The 24,042-nt window shown below is 42.8% G+C and overlaps 1 protein-coding gene across 4 annotated transcripts in view; it reads right to left on the bottom strand.

Moving 5' to 3' along the window:
• elnb (elastin b) overlaps positions 1-24,042 on the bottom strand; it is a 62,249-nt gene that overhangs the window by 4,307 nt on the left and 33,900 nt on the right. For 2 of the 4 annotated variants that reach the window (XM_014195742.2, XM_014195740.2), the window contains exons 21-47: positions 20,379-20,411; positions 19,933-20,253; positions 19,545-19,631; positions 19,359-19,388; positions 19,023-19,172; positions 18,749-18,787; positions 18,503-18,577; positions 18,139-18,303; positions 12,562-12,624; positions 12,305-12,379; positions 12,172-12,204; positions 11,521-11,541; positions 11,385-11,411; positions 11,281-11,295; positions 11,051-11,074; positions 8,412-8,471; positions 7,746-8,195; positions 7,524-7,640; positions 6,605-7,126; positions 6,154-6,489; positions 5,748-6,068; positions 5,587-5,619; positions 5,101-5,505; positions 4,383-4,442; positions 4,184-4,222; positions 1,910-1,951; positions 1,391-1,456 (exon numbers count right to left, since the gene is read on the bottom strand). In XM_014195742.2, the coding sequence (XP_014051217.1) occupies positions 1,391-1,456; positions 1,910-1,951; positions 4,184-4,222; positions 4,383-4,442; positions 5,101-5,505; positions 5,587-5,619; positions 5,748-6,068; positions 6,154-6,489; positions 6,605-7,126; positions 7,524-7,640; positions 7,746-8,195; positions 8,412-8,471; positions 11,051-11,074; positions 11,281-11,295; positions 11,385-11,411; positions 11,521-11,541; positions 12,172-12,204; positions 12,305-12,379; positions 12,562-12,624; positions 18,139-18,303; positions 18,503-18,577; positions 18,749-18,787; positions 19,023-19,172; positions 19,359-19,388; positions 19,545-19,631; positions 19,933-20,253; positions 20,379-20,411 (3,609 nt within the window). Of the gene's footprint in view, positions 1-1,390; positions 1,457-1,909; positions 1,952-4,183; positions 4,223-4,382; positions 4,443-5,100; positions 5,506-5,586; positions 5,620-5,747; positions 6,069-6,153; positions 6,490-6,604; positions 7,127-7,523; positions 7,641-7,745; positions 8,196-8,411; positions 8,472-11,050; positions 11,075-11,280; positions 11,296-11,384; positions 11,412-11,520; positions 11,542-12,171; positions 12,205-12,304; positions 12,380-12,561; positions 12,625-18,138; positions 18,304-18,502; positions 18,578-18,748; positions 18,788-19,022; positions 19,173-19,358; positions 19,389-19,544; positions 19,632-19,932; positions 20,254-20,378; positions 20,414-24,042 lie in introns of all 4 variants that reach the window. The other 2 variants (XM_014195743.2, XM_014195741.2) reach the window with 2 other exon arrangements.

Raw genomic sequence — 24,042 nt, 5'->3', positions numbered from 1 at the left:
TGTCATATCCTCACATGGTCTCTCCCATCATTGCTATGCAGACGACACACAATTAATCTTCTCCTTTCCCCCTCCTGATAACCAGGCGGCGAATCGCATCTCTGCATGTCTGTCAGACATATCAGTGTGGATGACGGATCACCAGCTCAAGCTGCGCTCCATCCATATCTCATAGCCATATCAAATATCTTGGTTGTATTACGTTGTTATTAAGCTGAATAGTGAGAGTTGAGAAATTATACCTACAGAAAGCTGAGACCCTACTCTCTTTGACAGGGACAAGGGGAAGAAGCTTCAAAAGGTGTGTTTTTCCCACAATTGCATTTTTAAATGTTTTACGATCGAACGCATTTTTCTCTCAAGTGCATTGGGGAAGAGGAGAGGGGTTCGCTTATCACAGCAGCATACTCCTGCATAACAGGCACAGGGGCAGGGCAGACACTTTTATTACAGGAATCATGAGGTTAATGCCCTTTACTATTAGCCATGAAGTTGAGTGAGGTTACAATATCGAATGTGCTCTTTCTAAGTTTTTAGGCACCCTTTCTGTTTTTTACGATTCATGATCTTGGCTGTCTAACTAATGATGGAGTCGGCGCAGGTCTCTTTGCTGATGTCGCATTTGACTTTGAATGTTAGGCTGATCTGAAGTCACGCAAACTATCAGAAAACCGTGCTGGTCCATCTTGGACGGGGGGCTGGCCGTTGCCCACTGATCAGCCAAAGGCTTATTATATAAACTGAGAAATTGCAAAAAAGTTGTCAAAAAAACTGTTCCAAGGCCCATGAGCCGCCGGCCATGTCACCTTTTTTTCTTCTTTTTTAGTTCACCTTTATTTAACTAGGCAAGTCAGGCCTAGGAACAGTGGGTTAATTGCCTTTTTCAGGGGCAGAACGACAGATGTTTTAAAATGTTGTATTTTTCTATAACTTCAAAGATCCACCACCATATTTGTTTTATCGGGCTATTTTGCTTCCACTGGTCCTGGGGCCCTTGTTAAGGTCAACAGCATCATGAACTTTACCCAGTACCAGGACATTTTAGCCAGAAACTTGGTCACCTCTGCCAGGAGAATTCTGTATGGAGTAATGGACTAAGATCCCTCCCAATGTGTTCTCCAAAAAATAAAACATCCTCGCAAGGTGAGGTATTGAAAGCTATTAAAAACAGAGGTTTCAACAATTTTGACCCCTTCCTTTTTGAGAAAAAATGTATTACTTGTTAAACAAAATCTATTTCTGCGAGCAATTGTATTAGTATAAAATAATATAATTTTCTCTTTTTTTTAGCACACAGTATAGCTCATCTTTATCAAGTTGGTAAATAATTTTGGACCCCACTGTATATTATTTATAACACAAGACATTGTGCTTTTGTGTTGGTGTTTACCTCTGTAGCTGCGTGCTCCCAGGAAGCCTTGCATGGCTGTGTATTTGGCTGCCTTCTGTGCCTTCGCTGGAGGAGTAGGATAAGACAAGGAGGTTCATCAATTTAAACTGAAACCTTGTGTCCAGTACAGCTCAGGAATGCCAGAAACATGTCTATTTCATGTATCAGGGGTTGTGCCATAAGGTCAAGTAGTTTTGACTCATTTCATCACTAAGCAAAATGAGACCAAGTCCCTAAAAGACAAAAAAAATAGCTAACAATTTGCGAGTCCTTGAGCTGATCTTGTTTTATTTGCAGTAGTATGTTAATCATTCTGACTCAGTGAGGTGTCAGGCTAATCAAGATTAACATGTGTTAATTAACTGTGAGCAAGCGTGAGTGTGTGTTTGCATGCATTTAAGCATCCAATCAAGCGTGTGTGTGTGTGTGCGAGCATGCGTACATGTGTATTTGGGCTTACATGTGCATTTGACTATCAGGACAGTAATTTATTATAATATGTGAAGCAGAATGTCTTACATTTCTGCCCTGCTTGTCCCACTTCTCCTACTCCGTAGCCTCCTAGAGAAGAAAAATAACAGGAAATAGACAAACCCACATCAGTCATATTAAACAGCTGATCATTCCTACCGAACTGACTATTTAATCTGTTCATTTTTTGTCAGGCATTTGTTAACATAATAAATAAAAGGACTGACATCTCTGCAATATCAACGTTTATAAAACCCAAAGACTTTGACTCTCAGAAAATTATATACTAAAGCTTTCCAACATCTTTTTTTCTTACCATGGGAGAACATTGTGAATATAAACTCATGTGAGACGTCTCTTTGGGTGAATCTCTATAGTAAAACTCCTAAACTTCTTCTAGCAAACACAGTGGAGGATTATACTTAGAACTATTGAGAAAAAGTGCATTGATATGGTTTTGCAACATTTTACGACACCTTGGCTGCTATTTAGATATTTCACTAGTGACTATTTTGAAGCAGAGATTAATTGGTATTTGTGAATTGACATTGTAGTCTCGGTCCTAATTTAATGTGCTCTACATCATCTCTGGCCGCATGGCAAATGGCCCAATACAATGCCCAAAGGTCAGTCAGCCCTTCCCTGTCAAGAGGCCAAATTCTCTATCTACAGTATCCAGAGGACTTACCATTGGAATGTGTGATATAATAATACTAAGGATTCATGTTTGGTATCTATCTGAAACTTGTTCACTGAGGGTAACTCTGATGCTATATGGATGTATGATCTCTGTGGTAACTTGTATATGTTCAGTGTGTACTCGACACCATATGCAAGGATCTCTTTTGTCCTCAGGAATTATCGCTCTCCCTCACCCCCTTAGGTGATCACATATACAGTAACTTCAGAAAGTATTCATCCTACTTGACTTATTCCACATTTTGTGTTACAGCCGGAATTCAAAATGTATTAGATATATATATTTTCTCACCCACGTACACACAATACCCCATAATGACAAAGTGAAAACATGTTTTTAGAAATGTTTGCAAATGTATTGAACATAAAATACAGAAGTCTCTCATTTACATTAGTATTCACACCCCTGACTCAATACTTTGTAGAAGCCCCTCGATGACGATTAGGGGGAAGAAAGGGGTCCGATGACGATTAGGGGGAAGAAAAAATAAATCTATTGAAGCTCCCTCTAAGGAGACCTGTGGTGCTCTCCATCCTGATTGCTTCAGGAAAGTCTGTGGTAAGAGGGAGAGTGTGGCCAGGAGAACCAAACAGGGTTCTACCACTTGCCCCTCTTGCAGCTTTGAGTCGTTTTGGAAATGTCTGTATCAGCTTTGCACATCTGGATTTGGGGATTTTCTCCCATTCTTCCTTGCAGATTTTCTCAAGCTCTGTTAAGTTAGACGGGGGAGTGGTGGTGAACAGCAATCATCAAGTCTTTCCAAAAATGTTCAATGGGATTCAAGTCTGGGCTTTGGCTGGGCCACTCAAGGACTATCACATTCTTGTTCTGAAGCCATTCCGGCGTTGCTTTGGCTGTATGCTTAGGGTCATTGTCCTGTTGGAACGTAAATCTTCGCCCAAGTAAGGTTGTTTGCATGCTGAAGCAGGTTCTCATCAAGGATTTGCCTTTATTTGGCTCCATTCATTGTTACCTCTATCCTTACCAGACTCTGCTGCTGAAAAGCATCCCCATAGCATGATGCTGCTACCACCATGTTTCACGGTAGGGATGGTGTTGGCAGGGTGATGAGCTGTGCCTGGTTTTCTCCAGACATAGCGCTTTGCATTCAGGCCAAGGAGTTACATTTCAAAGAGTTACATTTTTGTCTCATCAGGCCACAGAATCTTTTGTCTTATGCACTCAGACTTTCACGTGCCTTTTGCAAACTCCAGGCGTGCTGTCATGTGCGTTTGTCTCAGGAGCGACCTCTTGTCTTGCCACACTCCCATAAAGCCCAGTTTGGTGAAGTGCTGTAGAGACTGTTGTCCTTCTGGCAGGTTCTCCTGTCTCAGCCAAGGAACTCTGTAGTTCTGTCAGAGTGGTCATTGAGTTGTTGGTCACCTCCCCGTCCTTCTTGCCCGGTTGCTCAGTTTGGTTGGATGGCCAGCTCTAGGCAGAGTGTGTGTGTGTGTGTGTGTTTAACACAGGACAGGTAAGTTTGTAACTAAAGAACAGCTCCTTAGAGCCAGCCTAATGCCAGCCAATTCTAACTGCATGTTTGAATTCAGAACCATATTTAGCAACATGTTCATAACACTTGCACTGTTAAAGCTCCATGGTCTTTGTTGTCTTGCTCTCACCTGGTTGATAGCCAGCTCCACCCTGGGAGCCATAATAACCTGGAAAGAGGACACAGTAAACAAGCCATCTAGCCTGCACTAAACAGGCAGAGGCTACATGAGAATACCAACACATGGGATGTATGTTCCTACCCCCCTTGGTAGTTCACCTTGTACCTAACTCCAGGTACACCCTATATTTACACCCCAGGTAACTCACCTGGAACTCCTCCTCTTCGCCCGGTAGCTCCAGCACCAGGTACCCCACCTGCTCCAACACCTGGATAGCAGGTACAGGTGTGTTAGTGTGTGTGTAAGATAGAAGGGAGTTCAACAAGGGTGCTGTTTGCGGCAAACAATTTCAGTTGAACAATTTGAATTAACATTCCAAAATGTTACGGTAAAGCTGCAAATAGCAAATCTTAGTATGGATTACTGTGACTTTTTACCAGCAATATTCAAAGTGCAAATGACTTTGCTATTATTACTGCGTAGAAACCCTACACAGCCACATTATTACAGCAGTTTAAACCCGAAACAGATACTTACGTTCACCAAACAATGACCTTTCCCATATAAATACATGGTAGATATAAAGAATTGGCCTAAAAATATATTTCCAAATGTATGTATTACAAATATATTTACGTTTCAAAATTGCCAAAGAAATACCTTATTTGGCAAAATGTTTATATTTCACATGTATCCTAAAATGCATCACTGTTACATACAAAACAAATGGAATGTTTCCCTTCTTAAACGCACCTATTGACTAACAGGTAAATTGGACACACCTGAAGAACAGATTGATTGTAAATTCAAAAGCGCCAGAAGGCTAGTGAAAAGGTAAGCATGTGTCTAGTTATCATCAGTTGTAGCTACACCAAGACCCTGGACAGTTAACTACAGAGGGGATACAAGTATGTTTTCTTCCACACCTGGTCCAAAGAGAGCTCCACCCAAGGAGGAGGAGCCATAACCTGATTTGTTTGGCTTCACTGCACCCTGTCCAGCTCCACCTGGTCCATAACCACCAGGCCCAGTCCCGTAGCCACCTGGTACGGACCCAACTCCTCCCTGGCCAAGTCCAGTTCCAGCACCCCCCCCTGGTCCATAACCGTCAACAGTTCCACCACCAGGTCCAAATCCAGCTCCAGGACCATAACCACCAGGGACTCCTCTACCTCCACCAAGCACAGATCCAGGCACTCCTCCCTGGCCTAGTCCAGTCCCTGCTCTCCCTCCTGGCACTCCTCCCTGACCAAGCCCAGTCCTTGCTCCCCCTCCTGGCACACCTCCCTGGCCAGCTGCTTGTCCTCCTCCAATGGAACCACTTAGCATACCTGTCAGTGGAAGAACTTCATCAGCAAAAATATTATTCCTTGCGAGAATTAATGGAACATCTAAAAATATTATATACTCACCATATTTACGAGCTTTTGCATTTGCGTCATACCCTGCAATACAAAACAGGTATCACAAATTGTTTGCTCTAAAGTGCATTTTTCTGAGTGGAGAGGTGTATAAATAAATACAAAGAGGAGATCTCCATTGATCCACACTTAAAAGCAGTAATTTTCAGTACCTCCAGCTCCAGTTCCCTGTCCAGCCCCAGCTCCAAGTGGTCCATAGCCACCTGGTCCAGCCCCGGCTCTTCCCTGACCAAGTCCGGTCCCAGCACCACCTCCTGGTCCATAACCACCATGAGTTCCAATGCCAGGTCCATACCCAGCACCGGGACCACTACCACCACCAAGCCCAGATCCAGGCACTCCTCCATGGCCTAGCCCAGTACCTGCTCCCCCTCCAGGCACTCCTCCCTGACCAAGCCCAGTCCTTGCTCCCCCTCCTGGCACTCTTCCCTGGCCAGCTGCTTGTCCCCCTCCAAGGGAACCACTTAGCATACCTGTCAGTGGAAGAACTTCATCAGAACAAAGATTTATTATTCTTTGAGAGAATTATTGGAACATCTAAAAAGATTATGTACTCACCATATTTATGAGATCCAACTCCACCTGGTCCATAGCCACCAGGTCCAGCCCCATAACCTCCAGGACCAGCTCCGCCAGGTCCAAGACCAGCCCCAGACCCATAACCTCCAGGCCCAGCACCATAGCCACCAGGTCCGGCCTCTGCTCCACCTGGTCTGACCCCAATTCCTCCCGGCCCTGCACCACCTGGTCCATAACCTTTAGGTCCGGCACCGTATCCACCTTGCCCGGCCCCAGCCCCACCTAGTCCGGCCCCAGTTCCTCCTGGTCCATAACCAACTGGTCCGCCACCATAACCACCAAGCCCATCTCCATCTCCAACAGCTCTCCCATAGCCTGAAACAGAGGGGAGAGTGAATTCACAGACACTAGGATACATTTTTATTTTCACACATGATGTAAATGTGATGTGACATTATAAAAAATGTATGTGACAATGTTTCTGCCATACTTTTAGGTGGTTTTCCAGTGCCAGTTCCTGTACCAGTTCCAGCACCTGTGGGGTATCTGCTACCAACTCCACCTGGTACATAGCCACCTGGTCCAGCTCCACCTTGACCTCCACCTAGACCTCCTCCTTGACCTCCACCTACTCCTCCTGGTCCTGCTCCGGCTCCTATGACACCCAGGCTACCAGTTCCACCCAGACCTCCACCAACACCACCGGCTCCAGCACCTCCAGTCTTGTATGGCTTGGATCCATATCCTACAGGCCCAGCCCCAGCACCATAGCCACCTGGCCCAGTACCATAGCCACCAGGACCAGCTCCAGCCCCATAACCGCCTGGACCAGCACCATAACCACCTGGACCAGCACCATAACCGCCTGGACCAGCACCATAACCACCGGGTCTGGCCCCATAACCACCGGGTCCAGTGCCATATCCTCCAGGACTGGCTCCGTATCCGCCTGGTCCGGCACCATATCCTCCAGGACCTCGTCCTCCTGCTCCAAATTGGCCAGCACCATATCCTAAGTGGAGGAGAGAGAAATTACATGGATGAGCCTGTGCAGATATTTTTTTAGAAGAGATACAAACACAGAAAGACATGCAGACAGCTGAAAGAATGCTCAAAGCCTGGCTTCCCTGAGCCCAGTCCTTCTCTAGCCCCAGTTGGGTAATGTAGACCTGACAAACCAAGCCTGTGATTAATGCTCTAATAAAATAAACATTGTGTGTGTGTGAGCGCCTTTCAGACTGACAGGGCAGTAACTTTAACATACCTCCACCTGGCAGGACTCCACCAGCTCTGTAGCTTGCAGAGAGAATAATTACCATAATGAAGACATCAGGACAATCATCTTGTTGTGGTGTTGAGTTGAAACCAGAAGACTTGTTTGGTATATCTGGTTTGAAGTCATGGCTTACTTTTTCCTGGTTTGGGGGTTCCAGCTCCTACATCACCGGCACCACCAGTCCCAGGGACCAGAGCTGCTCCTCCAGCACCTCCTGCACCCAGACTGCCAGCTCCACCTGCTCCATAACCTAAAGTTGCAGAGACCAACAGATCATTAAAGTGTCATCTTAATCATCACTTCGTTGACAGTGACAGCCCTATATAGTCTTGTTATAGTAGCTTTTAAACTGTACCTTTGGGTGGTTTGTCACTCCTGCCTGGTCCTGCACCTCCTCCAACTCCTCCAGGTTCTACTCCTGCTCCTCCACCTCCTGAACCTCCAGCTCCCCCTGCACCGTTAGGACTTCCTCCCACTCTAACTGCAACACCGTCTTTCCCCCCTGCTCCTCCCGGTCCTCCTCCTCCTTCACCATCACCATCTCTTCCTACACCGCCAGATCCACTGCCTGCTCCTCCTGGTCCTCCTCCTCCTCCTATACCATCACCATCTCTTCCTACTCCGCCAGATCCACTGCCTGCTCCTCCTGCACCATCAGGACCTCCACCAACACCTCTTGCTCCTCCTCCTGCATCTCCCTCTCCTTCACCAGGTGTATCTCCTCTTGGAGCCTTCAGAGGTTTAGTGCCAGGTAGTCTCCCCCCTCCAGTGATATCACCGATAGCAGCACCTGTAGAACCAGCACCTGTAGAACCAATCAGGTGACAGAGGTTTCAGACCCAAACCTTGCCAGACCGATCGATGTGGATCACAGCATAACTCGATTGTAATTGCTGCAATTGTCTCTTGTTAATAACCTTTCTTTTAACAGTTTCATTCAGACAGACTTAGCTGATATTTCATGTTTTAAGTTTTACAGGAGATTGTTTTGGTGAAATCATGTACACGATGAAACCATCACCTGCTTGTCTTTCGTTAGAGGGTTTTCCGCCGGCACCAATACCGATGCCTGTTCCCGAACCTAATGAAGATAAAGGACTTAAAATGACATCACCTGTACACACAGCATAACTGTTAGTCAAGCACTACTGAAGGCTATAGGGGCGGAGCTTGATTTGGCATCGACAGTACCTTCAGAAAGTATTCAAACCCATTCACTTATTCCACATTTGTTACAATCTGAAGTCAAAATTGATTAAACATTTTTTTATCTCACCCATCTACACACAATAATACCCCATAATGACAAAGTGAAAACATGTTTTAAGACAGATTTGCAAAAATGTCTCTTTTACATAAGTATTCACACCCCTGAGTCAATGCTTTGTAGAATCACCTTTGGCAGCGATTACAGTTGTGAGTCTTTCTGGGTATGCCTCTTTCTACCCCTGGATTGTGCAACTTTTACCATTATTCTTTTCAAAACTCTTTAAGCTCTGTCAAATTGGTTGTTTATTATTGCTAGACAACCATTTTCAGGTCTTGCCATAGATTTTCAAGTAGATTTAAGTCAAAACTATAACTCGGCCACTCAGGAACATTCACTATCTTCTTGGTAAGAAACTCCAGTGTAGATGTGGCCTTGTGTTCTGTGTTATTGTCCTACTGAAAAGTGAATTAATCTCCCAGTGTCTGGTAGAAAGCAGACTTAACCAAGTGTTCCTCTAGGATTTTGCCTGTGCTTAGCTCCATTTCCTTTCTTTTTTTTCCAGAAAACTCCCCAGTCCTTAACGATTACAAGCATACCCATAACATGATGCAGCCACCACTAGCTTGAAAATATGTAGAGTGGTACTCAGTAATGTGTTTTGGCTGGAGGTAAATCAGACACTTGCACATATATAAACTAGGATTAATTAGTTTCTAATTTATGTTAATAAGTATTGGTGGTTATGTTGTACATTGTTATTGTTTAATTTGTTTAAAAAATAACAACTGCTTAAAGCAAGCTAGTTACAGTACGCTCTTATTTGTCATGGGTAATCAGATTATTGATTAGTTTTCGGTGCAAGCGGAAAGTATTTTGGTTTTACAATTCCAAATGGCTGAGACAGTAATAGAATAATCCAGAAATTGTACCTGCATTAGCCCTAGACCAGGCAGGGTTAGATCACAACAATCACCAGGTTAAAGTCCTGGACTAAGTGTTGGACATCACTTTTAACTCTTATCTTGAACAATGATGAGCATCTGGAAAATGAATTATTAATTATGTAAGCAGAAATCTTTGATTATAAAAGGGCTTATCTTTGCACTGGCAATTTATTATTAGTAGTAGTAAAACCGTGCAAACAATCAGACCATCAGTGAACCAAGCAGCTTGTTTCCTTCTTGAAGCTATTAGTGGTGAATACTGCCCAGTTCAGGCATACCTATATCAATGTCACATACTGTTCTGGACAAACATGTTATGGTTAGCCCCAGTAACTACTGTACTGGCCTGAATTGTTATGGTTAGCCCCAGTCACTACTGTACTGGACCGACATGTTAAGGTTAGCCCCAGTCACTACTGTACTGGACTGACATGTTATGGTTAGCCCCAGTCACTACTGTACTGGACTGACATGTTATGGTAAGCTCCAGTCACATTCTTTACTGGCCTGAAATGTTATGGTAAGCTCCAGTCGCATTCTCTACAGGCCTTAAATGCTATGGTAAGCTCCAGTCGCATTTTGTACTGGCCTGAAATGCTATGGTAAGCTCCAGTCACATACTGTACTGGCCTGACATGTTATGACAATGACCAGTCATATGCTAATGTAAAATCATGGCATGTTATGACCAGGTTCCAGTCACATACGGTACTGGCCTGTCAAGGAACAGAGCCTTCATTTACCTCCATCTTTACCACCAGAGCCGATACCCAACCCAATACCACCATCGCCACCGACGCCCAGCCCAATACCAGTACCCGCACCAACACCAGTACCAAACCCCACACCAATCACATCACCAGATGAACCTGACCCAGAACCAGTGGAACTAGAACCAGCGGAATCAGAACCAGAGGAACCTGATGAAGAGGCCAAAGGTTGAAATAGATGAACCTGTTGTCAATGAGGTCATCACTCTGGAGGTACTTTCATGCTCCTCACATGTCTTCTGAGTGTTGTAGAAAGACAAATAATCTACATTCAGTTTCAAACAGCCAATTCGACTGGATCAAACAGACTTATTTAGTAACGCTAGTTAAAACTCCACCTTTTCTCCTTGTATGTTAGACGAGCATCATGTCCAAAGATATCTATATACAGACACACACACACACACACACACACACACACAGTGGTGGAAAAAGTACAAAATTGTGATACTTGAGTAAAGTAGATACCTTAATAGAAAGTTGAAAAAAAAGTGAAAGCCATCCAGTAAAATACTACTTGAGTAAAAGTCTAAAAGTATTTGGTTTTAATTAGTCTCTAGTTTCCCCCTTTATGTGAGGAACATCAGGGGTCTGACAGTCACTTACCAGCACCAGACTGGCTCTGGTGCTCACCACCAGCTCCTGAGTTCTGTGCAGACCACAGAATGAAAAAATAGGTACCTAGACATAAGGGTATGTGATAAGTTTACAAATATGTGGTTATTCTATTTCTCACCTCCAGAGTGAACTCCTACCCCATCTGCAGCTCAAGAGAGTGGGAGTGGGAGAGGGGGGAGAGTGAGTTAGAGCAAGAGAGTGAGGAAGGCGGATGGAGTGAGAGACAAATAAAGAGAGAGAAAGAATACCGTAAGTCACAAATGCATGCAACAGATATCAATAATTAAAAGGCTGTTATTACATATGTATATTGATATCACAATTAACACAAAGACAACTGATACTCACCAACTCCAGCCCCAGCTGTATAACACAAGACATGAAAGATAGTATTAGACTTCATGTAATGGTGACACAGACATCAAGATAATATCAATGCACCACAGACTCACCACTGGGTCGAACAACTCCAGCCCCAGCTGTACAAGACACAAGAATTTCAGATGTTGGCCAATGAAACCACACCTTATTGAATTCAGGATTAGTATATCATACGTATAGATAACATCAGATTCTTAAGTCACTTACTTTCTGGCACTGCAATTCCACCTACGGAACCAAATGGAAACAGACATTTTATAAGTGAAACAATACTATGTACTGTACATCTGTTACATAATAGTGATAAAAGTTAGCATGAAAAGGGTTGAGAGCTGATGTGTGAGAAACTCAGAGTTGGAAGCAAAGAGAGGAGAGAGAAAGGGTGAGAGCGCGATGCATATTGCCTTACTGGGTGAATCAGGGCCTGTGTCACTAATGATAATAGCGATGCCTGTTGCCAAAAGAGACAACAGAGAACAATGACTATGGTCCTTGCAATAAGCTGTAGAACACAACAGGGATGCGTGCCAAATGGCTCCCCATTCCCTATATAGTGCGATACTTTTGACCAGGGCCTGACAAGGGCTCTGGTCAAAGTAGTGCCTGGTCACAAGTAGTGAACTATGTTGGGAATAGGGTGCGGAAAGCACACAAAGTATTCTGGTATCATATGTGTGCACATGAAGCCAGACAAAAACCAACTACTAGTACTTTGCACACACAGCACTGCCAATGATATTGCAGAGAGGATGCAGTGATGTTGGGGATGAAGCAAAGGTAACTTTAACACAAACAGTGCTCGTTAACAGATGCAGTAGAGACCTATTACATTCTCTCTAAAAGATCAGATGAACACACCTGGGATTGCTGTCCCTCCAAGCCCCGATTTATCTGTTAAACAGAAAAGAAAGAGAAATGCATGTGTTCACACATACAACTAAAGCCCAAGACTGGGACTAGGGATGTTTGATCGGGTAGTTATCAGAAATACCTGGTTTTCCTCCAATGATAGGGATTCCTGTGTCTCCCACCCTTCCTCCAACAGCACCAGCTGTGAGGCCGGTACCTGTCATGAGATGATAAAGGTGTTCTAAGAAATATATAATGTCAAAAACATCACCTTAGTTTATGGCTTCTTCTCTAAAACCACTGTTGCACTTATTGAAGTCAATGGTTAAATCTTGGTTGGCCAGAAATGATGTTAGAATGGTTTTAGCAATAGGATTTGGCCCATCCCACCATACCCACCATCTCCTGGGCCACCAGAACTTCCAGATCCTTCTAGAACCCCACCGGCACCACCAGGCTCACCTGGTGGAACAAAGTAACTACAGGTAACTGCCAAAATAGAGGAAACACCAACATAAAGCGTATTAATAGGGCGTTGGGCCAGAACAGCTTCAATGCACCTTGGCATAGATTCTAGAAGCGTCTGGAACTCTATTGGAGGGATTCAACACTATTCTTCCATGAGAAATTCCATAATTTTGTTGATGGTGTTGGAAAACTCTTGCACCACTCTAGAATCTCCCATAAGTGTTTAATTGGGTTGAGGTCTGGTGACTGACATGGCATATGGTTTACATCGTTTTGATGCTCATCAAATAATTTAGTGACTACTCGTGCCCTGTGAATGGGGGCATTGTCATCCTATGGGGGTATAGCTTTGGTAGCCAAAATAATAGCCTACCCAGCATTTCTATATATGATGGGATGCTCATTGCTGAATTGACTCAAGAACCACACTTGTGTGGAATACTTGCTTTCAATATACGTTGCATCCCTCATTTATTCAAGTGTTTCCATTATTTTGGCAGTTACCTGTACTTTGAAAACTGGGAAAGTTTCAAATATTAATGGAACGAATATGACATGCAGTGACATTCCCAGTGTGACATAGCAAACAAAAAGGGAGAAAAGTGTTTATATTGGACATCCTAGCTATTATTTAAACATCCATTGCAAAGTTATGGCATGTGTAACCACGTATTTACCGTAACTGTTAATGAAAACCTGCTCCAACAGACCAAATGTAAATATCTAAATTCCATGGAGGCACCATCCAGAGTACCGCTAACACTGTTACCTCTGTCCACATAAACCTAGGTAACATCCCAAATGGTACCCTATTCCCTACATAGCATTACTTTTGACCAGAGCTCTATGGGCCATGGGCAAAGGTAGTGCACTATAAACTGTAGGGCAGGGCTCTCCAACCCTGTTCCTGGAGAGCTACCGTCCTGTAGGTTCTCTCTCCAACCCTAATTTAGTGCACCTGATTCTAATAATTAGCTAGTTGATAAACTGAATCCGGTTAGTTACAACTGGGTTTGAAATGAAAACCTACAGGAAGGTAGCTTTCGAGCCCTAATATTGTGCCTTCAGAAAGTTTTCAGACCTCTTTACTTTTTCCACATTTTGTTGTGTTATAGCCTGAATTTAAAATAGTTTGTTTTCTACATTTTTACAAATGAATTAAAAATGAAAATCTGAAATGTCTTGAAACAATTGTATTCATTATGGACTCGCTCTGTGTGCATTATTTTTGAATGACTACCGCATCTCTTTGGGGCGGCAGGTAGCCTAGTGGTTAGAGCGTTGGACTAGTAACCGAAAGGTTGCAAGATTGAATCCCCGAGCTGACAAGGTAAAATCTGTCATTCTGCCCCTGAACAAAGCAGTTAACCCACTGTTCCTAGGCCGTCATTGAAAATAAGAATTTGTTCTTAACTGACTTGCCTAGTTAAATAAAGGTAAAATAAATGAATATCTGTACCCCACATATACAATTATCTATAAGATCCATCAGTCGAGCAGTGAATTTCAAACATAGATTCAATCACAAAGACCAGGGTGGTTTTCCAATGCCTCGCAAAGAAGGGCACCTATTGATAGGTAAAAAAAAAGCAGACATCAAATATCCCTTTTGAGCATCGTGATGTTATTAATAGACTTTAGATGCTGTAACAATACACCCAGTCACAACAAAGATATAGGTGTCCTTCCTAACTCAGTTGCCGAAGAGGAAGGAAACTGCTCAGGGATTGCCTCCATCAGGCCAATGGTGACTTTAAAAAGAGTTTGAGTTTAATGGTTGTGATAGGAGAAAATTGAGCATAGATCAGCAACATTGTAATTACTCCACAATGCAAACCTAATTGACAGAGTAAAAAGAAGGAAGCCTGTACGGAATAAATATTCAAAAAATGTATCCTGTTTGCAACAAGGCACAACAGTAATACTGCAAAAAATGTGGCAAAACAATTCCCTTTTGTCCTGAATGCAAACTGGAACACGCTGTCATTCACGTTGATCCAGAGCATCCCAAACATGCTCAATGAGTAAGAATGCAGGCCAAGGAAAAACTAGGATATTTTCAGCTTCCATGAATTGTGTACAGATCCCTGTGACATTCAGCATTATGGTGAAACATGAGGTGATGGTGGCAGATGAATGGCATGACAATGGCCTCAGAATCTTGTCCCGGTGTCTCTGTGTATTCAAATTACCATCGATAAAATACAATTGTGTTCATTGTCCGTAGCTTATGCCTGCCCATACCATAACCCCTCCACCACCATGGGCCACTCTGTTCCCAACGTGGATATCAGAAAACAATACGATGCCATACACGTGTTCTGCGGATGTGAGGCTGGTTGAACATACTGCCAAATTCTCTAAAACAACATTGGAGGCGGTTTATGATAGAGAAATTAACATGACATTTTCTGGAAACAGCTATGGTGGATATTCCTGTAGTCAGCATGCCAATTGCATGCTCTCTCAAAACTTGAGAGATCTGTAGCATTGTGTTGTGTCCCCAGCAGAAGGTGCACCTGTGTAATAATCATGGTGTTTAATCAGCTTCTTGATATGCCACATCTGTCAGATGGATGGATTATCTTGGCAAATGAGAAATGCTCACTAACAGGGATGTAAACAAATTTGTGCACAACATCTGAAAGAAATAAGCTTTTTGTGCGTCTGGAAGATTTCTGGGATCTTAAATATTTCAGCTGATGAAACATTGGACCAATATTTTACATTTACATTTATATTTTTGTTCACTGTAAATAGTGTACCAAAAATGTTGCTAGAAATATGCAAATGTTTAATGGCAAACAGTTCACCAGAGGGTTTTTTTCTGCCGAAAAACTTGAGGCAACCATATTTAGAACCATAGAAGAAAAATATTGGAATTGGAAACCTAGTGAACTAGCTTTCTACCAAAGTTGTGCCTGATGAGTGCCTGATAACTTGTTAATAAATTGTCCTAATAAACCTAAAACTCGTTAGGTATTTGATGCCTGGTTAGCATTGTCATGTTTTTATGGTATAGGGTGAAACACATTTTTTTACTGGGTAGCTAGCTAATGGCTAGCGCCTAGCTAGCTTAGCTTGCTAAAGTTAGCTATTATAAATAGCTAACTAATGATGCGATTGATATCTTAAAGACATATTTTTAGATGAAGACACTGCTGTCTTTAAATACCAATAATATGTCAATATGGTAGCGTCACTGTTCAGTAACGTTAGCATGTTTATTATCTAGCACAACAACTAAGGTAGCAACTATATGAGTTGACTTGACATCTAAGCAAAACTACTCTTTTGCGGATTGGATACCCTTTTCCCTACCCATGGTGTTGGAAGAGGCTGCATTGGGAAGAGGATGCATCCTACCCAAGGTGTTGGAAGAGGCTGCATTGGGAAGAGGATGCATCCTACCCATGGTGTTGGAAGAGGCTGCATTGGGAAGAGGGTGCATCCTACCCATGGTGTTGGAAGAGGCTGCATTGGGAAGAGGATGCATCCTAACCATGGTGTTGGAAGAGGCTGCATTGGGAAGAGGGTGCATCCTACCCATGGTGTTGGAAGAGGCTGCATTGGGAAGAGGATGCATCCTACCCAAGGTGTTGGAAGACGCTGCATGGTGAAGAGGATGCATCCTACCCATGGTGTTGGAAGAGGCTGCATTGGGAAGAGGATGCATCCTACCCATGGTGTTGGAAGAGGCTGCATTGGGAAGAGGATGCATCCTACCCAAGGTGTTGGAAGAGGCTGCATTGGGAAGAGGATGCATCCTACCCAAGGTGTTGGAAGAGGCTGCATTGGGAAGAGGATGCATCCTACCCATGGTGTTGGAAGAGGCTGCATTGGGAAGAGGATGTATCCTACCCAAGGTGTTGGAAGAGGCTGCATTGGGAAGAGGCTGCAGCAACACCCTGGAAAGATTTTTGTTGTACACTAAGACTTTTTTAAATTGATAAATATGTGTATCGTCTTCAAGCTTGATAAGGTAAGAAAATGCATGTATTGTTCTCAAACACCTATACATTCATCCTTTGTAACAATTAGATCTTTCATTGCTTTAAACTAGGAGCTCTCTCTTTCTAGAAGCAATCAGTTACCAGGCAAAAAGACAGATTGAAACTTTCAAACGGAGGACAGCGAAATATGTGTGCACCAGGTAAAGACTTCTTGCATGCATTACCTTGATGTAACTCAAATATAATTAATTTAGGAAAAATAATATAAATAGTCATATTAGGCATAACTCAATTTTATGTTGCTTTTCTTCCACACAAGCCTTATACACCCAAATCAGGAATAAGAGACAGCTAGTAGACAACTGGCTCTTCATCATGATATCCCAATTCAGTCTAGATTGAAGATTGTAAATTAGTTAATTCGTTTGAATCAATTGTGTTGAGGCTTGGCTGGAGAAAAATCTTGTATACTGTGGCTCTCTAGGAACGATTTAGCCACATATTTAAGATTTAGTAGGCCTAAGTCCCACTTTATGCTAGCTACATCGTTTGTTTATATAGAATTTATACAGGGCAGAAACATTCTATATATTTTTCAGCAAGGAAACAATATCTGTTTCAGTTAGAAGAAAAGCAACATCAAGGCAACTTTGTTACAGCTCACCCAGTTTTTCCGAAGCCTAACCCACCTATTAGCTGGTGAGTCTACCTCTTAAGATGACAAAATATGAAATGTTTTAGGTACTTGTTTTCTATCTTAATTTTGTTTTGTGTTCTCTGATTGTTCCAGTGGATGCATTCAACAAGCTTTGGATGAAGGACTCCAAAGTTCACTCAAAAAGGCAATAGTTCTGACCTGGGTTTGATTTTGTTTTTGTTGTTTTAATTGTTTACATTGGTTGAAAGCTCATCGCTCAGTTATATACTGTCCTAAGGTTAACATCCCTATAGTGTTCACATTTCTCTCATTTAAATGTTGTAGCTATGTGAAAGCATTAAATAAACAATTTATTTGGGAAATATTGAGTCTTTGCTCTTTTCTTCATTAGCATGCTGATGATTTCAAGGTTAATATTGTAACACTTGGCATTATGTTTTAATTGTAGGATAGATAAGAATTTGATTGGATTTATTTGTATATGTTAAGACATTGAATACATGTTTAGTTTACTCTATGAGAAACAAGTTCATTTAAAGCTATGTGTGATTGGTTTTATGTAAATAAGACATTTCAATGTGAAGTAATCAAAAGGCTGATCTAATTTGCATATTCAGAAGGAGTTTGAAACAAATTTGCAACAAACAGTGTTCTCCACAAGTTTCCCAGAATTGTTTGCCAGATGTTCACGTCGTCGCAAATTTGGCACAACAGTTTAGTGAAAATATTATTGCCACAACTGTTTGCCAGAAGCCTGTTTTTTTTCTGTAAGGGCATGCAGCAGGTAAAGAGAGATTAATAGATGCCAGAACCAGTTCAAACAAGATTATTCAGTTGAAATTAATTGAAATTAAGTCAACTCAAACTTTGACCTATAACTCTGATTATGTACCCTACCTCCAGTGCCTGCTCCTCCTGCGCCTGTCCTGTTTCCTCCTGCTCCTGTCACAGTGCCATCTCCTCCTGCTCCTATCACAGTACCGTCTCCTCCTGCTCCTGTCACAGTGTCATCTCCTCCTGCTCCTGTGCCTGTGCCAGGGCCAGGTGTAGGTCCTGCACCTCCTAAGTAACAATAGAAATAAGTCATCCTCATCATCCTCAACATCCTCCTCGTCATCATCAGACCGGATAACGAAGGATGGACCCTCATCGTATTTATCAGGTTTGCTTCTGGCTCCACTAGGCACACCTGCAAAACAGATAAACCATAAGCTCTGCCCCTTCCTAGACTCTATCCCTAACAGTACCAACTTGACCTTACCTCCAGCACCTGTCCCAGCTCCGGTCCCAGCCCCTGCACCTCCAGCTGCCCCAGCACCAAGGGCCCCACCTGGTCCTACAAAAATAAACATAAAGGCAGTTCATATGTCTGCATCTTTCCATCTGAGAGATGATGGGAAATGCAGCAGCAAAGTATAGTAGGGTTAATTGGGGTCGGTTTAGCTCTGGGAACTTCTTCACTTGAATGCAACAGTGCAGTATTCTGGAAAACAAAACCCATTCTCACCGTATTTGTCTGCCTTAAATCCAGATCCAGTACCGTAGCCTGCAGATCCCAACCAAACACACAGAGACCAGTGTCAGACATCAGAGCATACTCATACAATACACTTACCCATTGGTCTTTCTCTGTACTTATAAAGTACATTTCATGTACTTACCAACTTGTCTTCTATGTAAAGTAAAGGTCAGTGAAATGACCCAAACTAACCCATCTATATCCTCTCCACCCTCCCCCCTTTTCCCCCAGGGAGAACCCCTGTACCCTCCTGGAAGCCCACCTGGCACCCCTCCTGATCCTGCTCCGCCCCCGGGTCCATAGCCACCTGGTCCGGCTCCAAAGCCACCTGGTCCGGCTCCATAGCCACCTGGTCCGGCTCCATAGCCATCTGGTCCGGCTCCATAGCCACCTGGTCCGGCTCCATAGCCACCTTTGTATACAGAGTGTGTTAATATAGGGATGTGATGATATTGTATCATCTGTTTTGCTGGAATGTGGTGTTGCAGTGTGATTATATGTACAATGTTCAGCTGTTACTTAAATTTTGGTAGTGCAATAAGTAGCTTTGAGAGGCAAAGTCGATATTGGTGCTAAATAATAGGCGATATTTTCTCACCTGGTCCATAGCCACCTGGTACCCCTCCGACTAAGGAAGTAAGAGGTAATCCCCAGATCAAACTTAGACATTTTATGGACATCGATTCAACTTTATATTCCCTTAAAGGGATAGTTCACCCAAATGACAAAATACAATATTGGCTTCCTTGGACAATGTATGACCAGAGTGACAAGACAAACTCACATCCTTGTCCAGCTCCTCCTCCAAGGGTCCCACCGGCCCCACCAGCACCTTGTCCGTATTTAGCAGCTTTTGATCCGGCACCATATCCTGTAGAATCATAGCGACCCTTTTCACTACAGAATGTTGAACTCAAAACCAACAGGAAAAAACTGCCCAACCAATGCCATTATGTAGGAAGCTTGAAGCCCAACAAACAATGTTTTCCCTGGAATACACAACAAGGATTCCCAATCAAATAATTCCCCCAAGTCCAACTATTATTAGTTGCCTTTATTTAACCAGGTAAATCAATGAGAACATATTCTCAACAAACAAGGAACGCTGCTTTGTAAATAGCCCCTATATCCCAACCTGTCCTAGGGAACCCCTGGCTCTGCTGTTGACTAACCTCTTCCAGGTCCATATCCAGCCCCAGGTACTCCTCCTGCTCTTGCCCTAGCTTCATAGCCTCCTCCAGGGACTCCTCCTCCAGGGACTCCTCCTGCTCCCTGACCATACCCAGCTCCAGGCCCTGTTCCTGCTCCATACCCAGCACCAGGCCCAGCTCCAGTCCTGTATCCACCCCCAGGCACTCTTCCTCCGGCCCCTGCTTCTCCTGCTCCTAAGGCGCCTCCTGCCCCTGGTCCGTAGCCTCCTCCTGGCAGACCTCCTGAGGCACCGAATCTCCCACCAAGGCCTCCACCCGGAGCTCCTCCACCTCCTCCTGGACCTGGCAGGACAACACGGGAGGGGTCAGGGGTTAGGGTTAGACAACATAAATATGGCAGCCATCATACTGTTTTGTTTCAAGGATTTTAACATAAATACTCTCCACAAAGAGAAAATAATGATTACCGTATTTCAGTGACTTAGCCCCAGCAGGATATCCTGTGAGACAGAGCACATGATGGGAGACATTTAATGATGGGAGACACTTCATTGGTCCTATACCAGGCAGTGTCAGAGGAAGGCCCTAAAAATGGTTGAAGACTCCAGCTACCCAAGTCATAGACTGTTCTCTCTGCTACCGCACGACAAGCGGTACCGATGCACCAAGTCTGGAACCAACAGGACTCTGAACAGCTTCTAGCCAAAAGACTGCTAAATAGTTAACCAATTAGCTACCCGGACTATCTGCATTGACCCTTTTTGCACTAACTCTCATCACATACACTGCAGCTGCTGCTGCTGCTTATTATCTATCCTGTTGCCTAGTCACTTTACCTCTACCTATACAGTGCCTTGCAAAAGTATTCATCCCCCTTGGTGTTTTTCCTATTTTGCTGCATTACAACCTGCAATTTAAATGGATTTTTATTTGGATTTCATGTAATGGACATACACAAAATATTACAAATTGGTGAAGTGAAAAAAATGACTTGGTTCAAAAAAATAAACAACTGAAAAGTGGTGTGTGCATATGTATTCACCCCCTTTGCTATGAAGCCCCTAAATAAGATCTGGTGCAACCAATTACTTTCAGAAGTCACATAATCAGTTAGATTGCAGACAGGTGGACTTTATTTAAGTGTCACATGATATCAGTATATATACGCCTGTTCTAAAAGGCCCCAGAGTCTGCGGCACCACCAAGCAAGCAGCACCATGAAGACCAAGGAGCTCTCCAAACAGGTCAGGGACAAAGTTGTGGAGAAGTACAGATCAGGGTTGAGTTATAAAAAAAATATCTGAAACTTTGAACATCCCACGGAATACCATGAAATCCATTATTTAAAAAATGGAAAAAATATGGCACCACAACAAACCTGCCAAGAGAGGGCCACCCACCAAAACTCACAAACCAGGCAAGGAGGGCATTAATCAGAGAGGCAACAAAGAGACCAAAAATAACCCTGAAGGAGCTGCAAAGCTCCACAGCAGAGATTGGAGAATCTGTCCATAGGACCACTTTAAGCTGTACACTCCACAGAACTGGGCATTACGGAAGAGTGGCCATAAAAAAGCCATTGTTTAAAGATAAAAATAAGCAAACACATTTGGTGTTTGCCAAAAAGGCATGTGGGAGACTCCCCAAACATATGGAAGCAGGTGCTCTGGACAGATGAGACTAAAACTGAGCTTTTTGGCCATCAAGGAAAACGCTATGTCTGGCGCAAACCCAACACCTCTCATCACCCCGAGAAATCATCCCCACAGTGAAGCATGGTGGTGGCGGCATTTTCGTCCTCAGGGACTGGGAAACTGGTCAGAATTGAAGGAATGATAGGTGGTGCTAAATACAGGGAAATTCTTGAGGGAAACCTGTTTCAGTCTTCCAGAGATTTGAGACTGGGATGGAGGTTCACCTTCCAGCTGGACAATGATCCTAAGCATACTGCTAAAGCAACACTCAAGTGGTTTAAGGGGAAACATTTACATGTCTTGGAATGGCCTAGTCAAAGCCCAGACCTCAATCCAATTGAGAATCTGTGGTATGACTTAAAGATTGCTGTACACCAGCAGAACCCATCCAATTTGAAGGAGCTGGAGCAGTTTGAAGATTGGGAAAAAATCCCAGTGGCTAGATGTGCCAAGCTTATAGAGACATACCCCAAGAAAGAGACTTGCAGCTGCAATTGCTGCAAAAGGTGGCTCTGCAAAGTATTGACTGGGGGGGTAAATAGTTATGCACGCTCAAGTTTTCAGTTTTTTTGTCTTATTTCTTGTTTGTTTCATAATAAAAAATATTTAGTATCTTCAAAGTGGTAGGCATGTTGTGTAAATCAAATGATACAAACCCACCCCAGAAATCTATTTTAATTCCAGGTTGTAAGGCAACAAAATAGGAAAAATGCCAATGGGGGTGAATACTTTCGCAAGCCACTGTATGTACATATAAATCCAACACTGTTATCAGGAACTATTCCAAAAGTTAGGAACAGCTTATGTGCTGCCACTCCATAAGGCAGGGATAGTAGTGAACTTGATAATTATCGTCCCATCTCCAGGCTTCCATGTCTAGCTAAGATTTTCAAATATTTGGTAAATAATCAACTTCACTCTTTTATATCTGAGAATGGTATTTTGAATATAAATCAATCTGGATTTAGGCCAGGGCACTGCACTTATCACAGCAAGCACATTAGTTGTTAATGATATTGTCAATGCTTTAGACACTAAAATGAAATGTGCTGCTTTGTTTGTGGACCTGTCAAAAGCTTTTGATACTGTTGATCATGCTATTTTATTGAACAAATTGTCCTAGATTGGCCTGGGCTCTGATGCCTGCTCATGGTTTCATGATTAACTCAGTGACAGAACTCAGGCCATCTTGATTGATGGGGTTAAGTCCAAATTTCTTGAACATAAAGGTGTTCCGCAGAAGTAGATACCAGGAGCTGTTCTTTTCACAATTTTTATGAATGCTATTGGTCAATCTGTAAACATGCTGAATATACTACTATGTACACAATTTCCATGACTGCTGACCTGGCTGTGACAAGGCTACAGTTCGATTTTGTAACTGTACAGGAAGCCCTTACTGATTTCAAAACTCGTGCTTAATACCGGCAAAACTAAATACATGCTGTTTTCAAGTTCTCGTAAGATTGTCTCTGCTGCATTACATCTTCACTCATCATCGGATGGTTCTATAAATCGAACAAGTCCCTGCATACAAATACCTTGGTGTGTCGATTGACAATGATTGAACATTTTTTTTAAAACATATGAATGAGCTTGTTAAGAAGCTAAGATTAAAAGTGGCCTTTTTTTTACAGAAACAGATCTTGCCTCTCTAGTCAGCAGGAAGCAGATTGTGCTGTTAACCTTTCTAGCTGTTCTTGATTATGGTGATGCTATTTATCAAAGTGCAGCTGCCACTACTCTTAAACCCCTTGATGCACCCTTCGTTTTATCACAGGAGACAGTTTTATTACTAATCACTGCATTCTTTACAAAAGGTTGGCTGGACGGTTAAAGGTTAAAGTCACGTACAGTAGATCACATCATTACGCTCTTTTTGTTTATAAAGCCCTGCTCCACAAGCTTCCATCTTACCTATCCTTACTGTTAAGATTTAAAACTGCAAGTTATCAAACCCGTTCACAGGGTTAAATAACTCTGAAGACTCCTTTGGTGTCTACAGAGTTAGGTAAATCAGCCTTTAATTTCCTTGTTTGGAATAATCTCCTAAATGTTTGGAATAATCTCCAAAATACACTTTGATTGGATGCTTCGGTTTTCCAAGGGAAATTCAGAGGATTTTTATAATGAAGAATACATTTCTTTTAATTGACTGTTTTGTATCTTAATGTTTTTAATGTGTATATTGTGTTTATTTATGTGTATCTATACTTGCCTATTGATACACTTGTTTTGTATGGTGCAGGGCTCATTTGTAAAAGAGACTTTAGTATCAATATGACTTCCCTGTTGACATAAAGGTAAATAAATATATCTACCTCATTTACCTCGTACCCCTGCACATTGACTTGGTATTGGTACCCCGTCTATAGAGCCAAGTTATCGTTACTCATTGTGGATTTATTCCTTGTGTTATTATTTTTCTGTTTTTCTC

Source organism: Salmo salar, chromosome ssa04 (genome assembly GCF_905237065.1).
Source record: "Salmo salar chromosome ssa04, Ssal_v3.1, whole genome shotgun sequence".
NCBI lineage: Eukaryota > Metazoa > Chordata > Actinopteri > Salmoniformes > Salmonidae > Salmo > Salmo salar.
Note: the sequence above shows the minus strand (reverse complement) of the source record. Positions and strands in the feature narration are given on the sequence as shown.